Below are 9,052 nucleotides of genomic sequence, written 5' to 3' on the forward strand. Positions count from 1 at the left end.
GCATCTCCGAAAGACCAAACCGTATAGAATATCCACAGTGAGGAAATGAAAGAAGGGAGAGGAGCCAGCAAGGCACAGGAAACTTATCAGAGATGTAGGAGGAGACACAGAATAATGCAGAGCCCCAGAATTGAAAAGACATGAAGTTGGTGGAGCTGAACAGAAAGGAGAGGAGACATTTAAGGCCCAAAGTCTCTTCCCAAAACAGAGCCTGATATTTTTCACTTCATTCAGTCATACTGCCTGAAATTCTGCCAGTTATTCCTTTTGTGTTGGTTAAGAATTAAGAGGGTGAAGTATGAATAGTTGTTCTCACTATAAGCTGAATTATAGGGTTTTAATTAGATTGCTTTCCACCTAACCCATAGGGATGAGATAATTTTATGGAGGTAATCATTTTTATTAGAAATGTTTAAAGGAGAGGAAGTGAGAGAGGTAATTTTGGAGCTTTGACTGCTTGGGGAACACTATGGATATTTTGGAGGGCGGAGGGCACTGGGTAGAGGAATGAGAAAATAGGGTTCTAAGGGACTGAGAAAAGAATGTAGAAAGGGGATGGAAGGATTCCAATGACAATTTCCAAATCTTCTTAGAGGGAAGACCCTGATTTACCCCCTTCCTCCCAGAGACAGAATGAAAGCAATTTCTCTCTTTACAAAATTGGGAGGAGACAGGATAGAAAGAATGATGAGGATGATGATGACAACGACATAGCACTTACCACATGCCAAGCACTGTTCAGATTAAATATTTAATCCTCTTAACAATCCTAAGAGGCAGAGACTATTATCTCCATTTTACAGGTAAGGCAGGCGTGCCCTGTTAGCCTGCCCTTAGGTCTGCAGAGTCTGGGGTTGCAGGGCAGAGAGGACAGGGGTATAAAGCAGCTTCTCTAACTGGAAGCCCTCCACCTTCCATCACGAGACGTCTGCCCTGGGGAGGACAGGCAAACAAACGGGGCCAGAGGTATTTTTAGTCACATGTAGTATGTATGCCTTCAACTGGGGGAAGGGGAAGCAGGATATTACCTGACATCACCATGAAAGGCGGTGAATATCAACTATGGATTTGGTCTGTTTCTACACTTAGATATTAAAGTGGAAAGGGAGCTGGTGTGTATAAGGAGCAGACACAGTATAGGCACTGAACTTGGAGTTAGAAGACAGGTCTGGACCTCACAGGTTGACCTTGGGCAGGTGAATCCCTTTCTCTGGGCCACACTTTTCTCAATTACAAAAGGAAGGCACTGTATGAGAGTTAAATTTCTGAGGTCCCTTCCAGCTCAAAATCTGTATGATTCTAGAACCTGGGGGTTGGGTGTGACAAATTATGATCTCTCTCTCCCACTGCATATGTTCGAGAGCGTGATATTTTGGGTATAAATATGCGGATGTCTGCCGTCTGTATGTGTATATTCCAGCTATATGACTAAAACTTTAGTTGTTTGTGGATAAATAAGGGATGCTTCTTGGTTTTCTCCAGGAGAGACCAAATGGCTCTGTGACATAGTAAACTTCTAAGATCACTGACTCAAGGTATGACGGGAGGGCAAATGATTCCAGAAAAGGTTTGAGTCTGTCATCATTCTTTAGCATGGTTTTTAAAATTGTTTTCCATTTTTTTTTTACAACCAAATTTAATTGAGTCTTGGCCTCAACCTTGTGAAACAGCACAGGATTTTACAGAAGAGGGAAGAGACTCAGAGATTAAGTGACTTGTCCAAGATCACACAGCCTGTTAGAGCCAGAGCCAAAACAAAGATCTAGGGCTTCTGACTCCTGGCTTGTATGTTCTTCCTTGTTCTGTGCTGGATGTTAGAAGAGACCCTGTGCATGGAAAATGGAGTCAAAAAAAGCTCTGCTTCTAGGTAAAGGCCAAGTGGAGGCCCCTGGCCAGAGGATGCCAGCTGACCTGCTTGCTCTATTCCCATCTCTGCAGCTGCTGGCTGCAGTGTCATCTCATTCAGAGCAGAGGCGCAGGAGGCTTAAAGATAATGGCTATTTCAAGAGCCACTGTGATTAGAATTAATTAGAATGTCAGAGGGCAGTGATAAGAAGTAATAACGTTCTGGAGCCTCTGGCAAGATGTGAAAGCTGTTTACTGACTCTTCTCAGAGCCTAATTTGCCGTCTTTCTTGGGCTCACTTGGTAAAGCAGGGATGGGCTCATACCACCTCCCAGGGTTGTTGTGAGGATCAAAGGAGACAATGAGGTAAAAATGCTTCAGAAAAGGTACACAAAAGCGTGCTTGTTCATTCAACTTAACCAACATTTATTGAGTACCTCCAATATTCCAGATACTGTGTTAGGAGCTGGAGGAAAACTAAGACAAACAAGAAACAAGGAGCCCAGAATCACCATTACTATCTCTCCTAGTGCCTTCTGTCTCTTTACCCCTCATGTCTCTTCTTGTCTCAGATCATATGAGGAAAAGTGGGCTCTGCAGTCCTGTCCAATTCCCCAGCTAACTGCTTCTGTCCCAGGCAATTCTTGCTATGGCCCAAACTCTGGGCCTCCACTGGACCACAGAGGGCTCCCTCTGCTATAGCTCATTCAGCAAATCATTAATTCACTTATCATAAGCCAGGCATGGTTCTAGATGCTGGGGATACAATGGTGCGCAAACATACAAGATCCCTGCCCTCATGGAGTTCACTGTCTACCGGTGAAGGCAGACCTTAAACAAATCAACGTGAGATAAATATATATTCACAAATCAGGGTGAGGGTGTTAACGAGATGGGGAGCGAGAAGTGGAACTCAATTTTAGAAGGACTCTCTGAGGAGGCACGAAGCTGAGAGCCAGCCACAAAGGATGAGAAGTCAGCTATGCACATAGCCTGGGGAGGAGCCCTCCAGGCAGAGGAGTGGGAGGGAACACGGTGTCTTTAAAGAACTGACAGAAAAGCAGTGCAGCAGAGACCAGAGCACACAAGACAGTGGTACTCCGTAGAGCTGGAGTGAGAGGCAGGGGCGGACCACACTGGGCCTGTAGACTGAGGTGAGACGTTCCCTGTAAACGCACTGCACTTCCAGTGCCTTCTGTTCTCTTCCCAGTGCTGGTAAAGAAATGACTTGGGCTGTTCTAGTTCTGTCCTTCCATGATGGTGACGAAAGGCTGGAGGTTAGTTAGAGAAATTTGGCATAGTACAAACCATCAAAAAATTGTTAGCTTTATCTCCTTTACTTTAGGCGACTAACCTCTAAACTCATCTAACCCAGAACCTATGAACTCAGTCAGGGATGCCAAAGATTTTCACCCCCACCCCTACACTGATCACGGATCTACAGAAATAAACTAATTCAGTGGTCGTTGTGCCTGTTGCCCGTGGACTCTTTAGTTTGCTCAGATGGCTCACATCTTTGGGGTGCAGTATTTACAACTTAAAACCTAGAAGGGAAGGTAAATGTACACAGGTAACAGTAATAAAAGGAAGAGATAATAAGTCACAAGACAGGTAACAGAGAGATAGGATTGAAATAATAAAGTTCTTTCAATTCCATGTTATAGGAGCCATTGAGTGCTCCTTTGTTACGAAAACCAACATCATGAAGTGGTAAATTATAAGGGATGCAAACCTGTAGGAGATCACAGGAATTGAGTAGAAATAGGTGCTCTTATGCCCTGCAAGTAGCATGTAAATTAGGGAAGTAAATTGGTACTTTTGGTAACTTTCTGGAAAGAAAGTTAGCAATATGGATCAAAAACCTCAAAAAAATTCTCTTTGACCCAATAATTCCACTTCCAGGAATCTACTCTAAAGAAAAAAAAAAGATTTATTTGTAGATTTAAAGATAAGAATTTTCATAATAAGGTCATCATACTATCAAATGATTAGAAAAAATTATCCAATCTGGATTATATAATTACATTATGGTACATCCTCGTGATGTAATAGTATTTAAAGGAAGTTTCTGAAGAACAGTAATGACTTTTGGAAATGTTCAAGACATCAATTTAAAGGAACATGCCATCTAAATTAAAATATGATAGGATAAATGCTTTTACAGAGGAAGGTGAGAACAATCGAGGGAATGAAGGAAAGTTTCCTGACATTTGATGTCGGTCTTAAAGCATGTGTAGGAGTTTCCCGGCAGAAGGGAAAAAAAGGACCAAGTGGAGACCCCTAAATTCCGTAAAAGAAGACTGAGAAGGTAATATACCTCTTGAGAAAGGTTTGTAGCAAACATACCTCTCATACAGCCACGGTCTGCAAGCCCCGTTATCTTTCCTTAGCTGAGTCGATGAGCCATGTCCCTGATCAGAATGAATGAGTCCCCTCCCACCCGAGAAGGGACGGCCCTGCAGGCTGCACCCGCGGGTGCGGCTGGAACTGACACGCCGCAACCCTTGGCCGCTGGTGCCAGGCAGATCCCTACCCTCAGCCTCCCCGCGAGAGAAATAAGTCCCTCCCAGACCCACCTGCAGCGCCAAAAAGGGACCCCTAGTGTTGACCCTGCAGCGCCAAAAAGGGACCCCTAGTGTGGACGCAGCGCGCGGGCGCAGTCCACTACGGGCCCGCTGCCGTGTGAAGTTTCACACCTTGATGGAGATTGCGTGAGGCCTCCCCGGCTGAAGAGAGCGACTCCGAGGTAGACGCCAGGCCAGGTTGGGGGTCCACACAGAGCCAGAGGGGACCTGGGGAACCAGAGGGTTCCCTCTGAGCTTGTGGCCTTGGTTCTCCCAAGCCACAGCCTCCCAAGCGCTCCCCCGACCCTCTGGGGTCCTGCTCGCTGCTACCTCTCTGGTCTGCCCCACAGCTCCTCCTTTATCCCTTGAGTCACCCCTCTGTTCTCCCTGAGGGACAGAGGTGGGAGGGTTTGAGAGGGGAGGTTAGGAGGAAGAAAGTCTCTGGCCTAGGTGCAAGCACTGCCTTCTGGCCTGGCTTTTGGACGCCTGACTTCTCTTAGGCAGCGCAGGGTTTGGTCTGACTTGTTTCTCCCTTGGGAATTGGGGATCTCCATGATTCCCCACCCCAGCGGTTCAGGGGCTGGGGCCCTGCTGGTCTTTCAAACCCAGTAATGAGCTTGGACAGGCTCGGGGCTGTTTACTTAAGGTACCAGTAGCTCTGGACAAAATCGATCTTTATGCAGGGTTTAGACCTCCCTTGGCTTCATCTCTGTAGAATGTGGGGTGTCTGGAGGTCTGTGTATCTGAAGGACACTGGGAAATGTGAGGAGGAGATGTTTCCTCTTTAAAATCTGAAGGTCTTGTCACCTGCGCTCTCCTGCTAGTCACAGATGACAGTCACTGTAGTCTTATACTTGTTCCATTGTAGCCACTTACCTGCCTAGCCCCTGAAGGCAATGAGCTTCCTGTTACTGGAAGTTCACTTCTCTGTGGCCTCACCTGTGGAAGTTCTCACAAATGCTGCTTCTCCTCTGACCCAGATCATGGCTCACGTGGACGAAACAGCCCGCCGGTTGTCCAAAACCGGATCAACCCTCTATGCAGTGCTGGAGCTTAAGAAGGGTGCTTCACCTGAAGACGTCAAAAAGGCCTACAGGTTCAGACATCAGCCCCTTATTAAATCCTGCAATTCTCCCCCTTGAACCTTTTTCCCTCTACCTTGCTTTCTGACCCATTTTAAAATCCCCAAGCCTTCACTTTGGGGCCAGGTGGGGGCCATCATCCTCTTCAGTGTGACACGGGAAGGAATGTAGACTTGGGCTGCTTGCCTCCATCCTTTGTACCACATCTCATGCATTCTCTCTTCACCATCTAGAGACCTATCCCTGTCATTCATCCTAACCCTCCCTCCCCAGCCATTCCCATCCTCTCCCCACCCTCCTTTGGGTATTGCTTGGGTAGGAGACTGGCCTTGAAGTATCATCCAGACAAGAATCCAGGGGACCCTCAAGCAGCAGAAATATTCAAGGAGATCAACACAGCCCACTCCGTACTGAGTGACCCTAAGAAGCGGCAAATTTACGACCGGCATGGCTCATTGGGAATATATATATACGACCACTTTGGCGAAGAAGGCGTCACATACTATTTTACGCTGAATAGTTGTTGGTTCAAGGTACACAATTCTTCCTAGTCTCTTAAGAATAAGGAAGGAGGGGCAAACCCTCCTCTCTTAGGACAGCTAATCCTCCTCTCCTAGGACAGATGCTTCTGTTGTCTCATATAGCAGGTGCTGGAAGGATTGAGGGAGGTGAGCTTGAATGGAAATACACAAGAACTGCCGGACTGAAGCCATTCTTTCCCACCTTTTAGACGCTTGTCCTCCTGTGTGCTCTGCTTACCTGTTGCTGTTGCTGCTGCTGCTGGTGCTTTTGCTGTGGAACACTTAAGCCACCACCCGAGGAAGCAGCTAAGAAAAAATATGAGCCGAATGTCCAGAATCAGCCTCCAAGCTCAGGTGAGAACCACAGGCAGGGACTGGGATAAGAGCTGGAATAGGGATGCAGGAAATGGTTGGGGGTGAAACTGTGAACTCCCAACTATGGGAGTCTCAAGTCAGTATTGGGGCAAAGTGAAGAAAGAGAAGGGGATACACTTGGTTTCTGAGTTTGTTTATGCCACACACTGACAGTTTGAATGTGATGTTGGCCTCCTATGACTGTTAAGCTTAACGAATGGGGTGGGAGTTAAGGAAAAGAATGGGGTGGGGGACTGTGCCTGGAAAAGGCAGTAGTCGAAGACAAGTTAGAGGATGCAGTTCATTGCATTTACTCAAAAGAAAGGTAAAGTGCCTGAGATTATCCCCTAAAGTGTGGGTTGACTGACGTTCACACCAGTGCCACCTAGTGATGTGAATGCATAACTGCAAGGTAACCATATTTTCACCAGTGGACTAAAAACTTGTTACTAAATGTTTACATACGTGTTTTTCAAATTCCATCACAGGACACAGAGAACATTTTAGAAGAGGGGAAGATAATTCAAGTGATGATAATTATTAAAAGATGAAGAAGAGTGAGGTATGAAAACTGAAATGCAGCAATACTTAAAGGGTAAGAAAAGGTTAGACACTAACTTCAGATGAGTCATTAGTGGAAAGTTTATATCTTTATAGTATGGACTACAGGTATTTGTATCCTTACCTATAGGGGGTTGGCTTTAAATTCTGGGTGATCATTCCTTCTGGTTAATAAGATGCCATCTTCTTCTGCCCTTAGGTGCCGACCCAGTGAGGGTGCCTTCGGCTGCCCAGTCTGCTGGACTCGGTGAAGAGAAGAGCAAGTTGCCCTGTCCTGACACTGACCCTGATTTTCCCCTCTACTTGTAAGACTCCCATCTTCAGAAGCATCGATGGCATCCATCCCAGTGAGGATGCCATCTTTGTCCTTGATGGTATAACTGACCCTGGCCATACAGCGTCACCCAGCTATTCTTTTTAGCTGCAGTCCCAATTTTAATCTGTTAGAGAGCAGCCCTCATATCCCTACCCTTGTGAGGTCTTAGGCAGTGATGACAGTCTCTTCCTGAGCATTCTTTTTCCTGTGCTTTCCTTGGGATTTGAGCCAATGTCAGCTGGTAGGGTCAGCCACTTGCGATATCTCCATCAGGATCCTGATAACCAAGCTGGATGGATCCTGTCCTGGAGCTGCTACACCAGCTAACCTTCTTTGTTGCAGTTCTGGGTACCAAGAACTCTTAGTGTCAGTCACATTCCTAAGCGAGTACACCTTTCTGGGGGCTGGTCTCATCTTCTTCGGTGCCCATGCCTTTGGCATTGCCAGCCTCATTCCATACCACCATGAGACAACTCAGGAAAAGTATCAATGCATTTGAGGCTTAGGGGTAGTTATCCCACCTTTGGATTCTCCCTGGACTGTGGCTGCCAGCATAGCACCTCTTAGCAGGGCGCCTGTGGGTTGACTGAAGTTCACACCTCAGTGCCTGCCTGCCTCCGTCTTTTTGACCACATCTTATGCAAGCTGATCACTGTATGTTTTGTTCTTAAAACTGGGGCATGGAACGTGTGATAGGGTGAAGACTGCACTTTTACAGACCCTTTCTCCATGTGTGCCTCGTCGCACTGTCTGTTTGGTATCCTCATCACACCATTTCCCATCTACGCGGGGTCAGAGTCTAGTAACTCCTCAAACTTCTCTCTCCTGACAGGGAGAGGGGCTAAGGGATGTCAGTGAATAAAAGAGCTTTTGTCCAATCCCAGTGCATATGTTGGGCCCCAAAACGAAAAATTGTGCCTGGGATAGAGAAGAAGTAGGAGAAAAAGATAGAGGACCGGTGTGCACATCTGAGACCAGCCTGCCTTGGAGAGCAGGAGTCCAGGACAGCTGTGGGGCCGGGGCCGAGGCTTCCCAGAGCCTTGTGATGATGACTTTGTCAGTGCTCTAAAATTTCCCTGGAGACTGATTCCCCTGGTGCCCGAAATAGGGCCCTGGCATTCAGGTCCTTTCTGCCCAGCTCAGCTACTCTCAATTTCCTAACAAATTTAAAGTCCTTGGAGTGGCTCCAGTGATGTGTTCATGGACCAGAATCCCACACTTTCTCAGGGGCGTGCTCATGAGGTAGTTCCAGGCCCTGGCACACCTGCCAGCTCCAGCCTCCTGGGCTTCTTTTCCTCGGGGGATATAAGAAAGGTCTGGGCAAAACCAAAAATGGGTCCAGAAGTGTTGAACCAGAGCCTCTCTCTCATCTCTGGTGCCCTTGTTCTGAATCACAGGGTTCAGAGGAAGAGGGCCAAGGTCACTGGCTAAGCCTCGGAGGCAGAAACTTTCACTGACTGTAGGTCTGGCAGGATCTTTCCTCCCACCCTGAGCCATGGATGGTGCCTCTCATACAGGCCGATTCAGATTCTGTGTCACTGCCCTGGAAGAGGGGCCCAGGCCAGAGCATGGGGGTCAGGGGCTCACAGGAGCCCCCCGAGTAAGAGCCCCTTTGCTGTCCTACCTTCCACCATAAGCAGTGAAGCTCACCCCGCCTCTTGCTCAAGGGAGTCACCGTTCCTGAGTGAGTCAGGGTCACTCGGTGACAGCTGTGGCTCGCCTTACATGAGCTAAATTGGGAGCTGGAATGTCACACACAGATGCCCCTTGTTCCCCACCCCCACGTTAAAAAATAATCTCCTCTCTGGG

The 9,052-nt window shown here is 47.3% G+C and overlaps 1 protein-coding gene and 1 long non-coding RNA gene across 2 annotated transcripts in view; one reads left to right on the forward strand and one right to left on the reverse strand.

Annotated features, from left to right (window-relative positions):
- Positions 1-8,947, forward strand: part of DNAJC5G (DnaJ heat shock protein family (Hsp40) member C5 gamma) — a 13,491-nt gene extending 4,544 nt beyond the window's left edge. The window contains 6 exon segments of the mRNA XM_028496645.2: positions 5,390-5,505; positions 5,765-5,782; positions 5,784-6,024; positions 6,222-6,366; positions 6,855-6,928; positions 7,127-8,947. Of these exon segments, the coding sequence (XP_028352446.1) occupies positions 5,390-5,505; positions 5,765-5,782; positions 5,784-6,024; positions 6,222-6,366; positions 6,855-6,910 (576 nt within the window). The 3' untranslated portion in view covers positions 6,911-6,928; positions 7,127-8,947.
- On the reverse strand, positions 1,879-5,412 carry LOC114487294 (uncharacterized). Its single transcript, XR_003682251.1, has 3 exons — positions 5,349-5,412; positions 4,542-4,637; positions 1,879-3,116 (listed from the first exon to the last, which is right to left on the reverse strand). It is a non-coding gene; the product is annotated as an uncharacterized lncRNA (long non-coding RNA).
- Positions 8,948-9,052: the final 105 nt, after the last annotated feature.

This window comes from Physeter macrocephalus, chromosome 12, assembly GCF_002837175.3.
Source record: "Physeter macrocephalus isolate SW-GA chromosome 12, ASM283717v5, whole genome shotgun sequence".
NCBI classification, from domain to species: Eukaryota; Metazoa; Chordata; class Mammalia; order Artiodactyla; family Physeteridae; genus Physeter; species Physeter macrocephalus.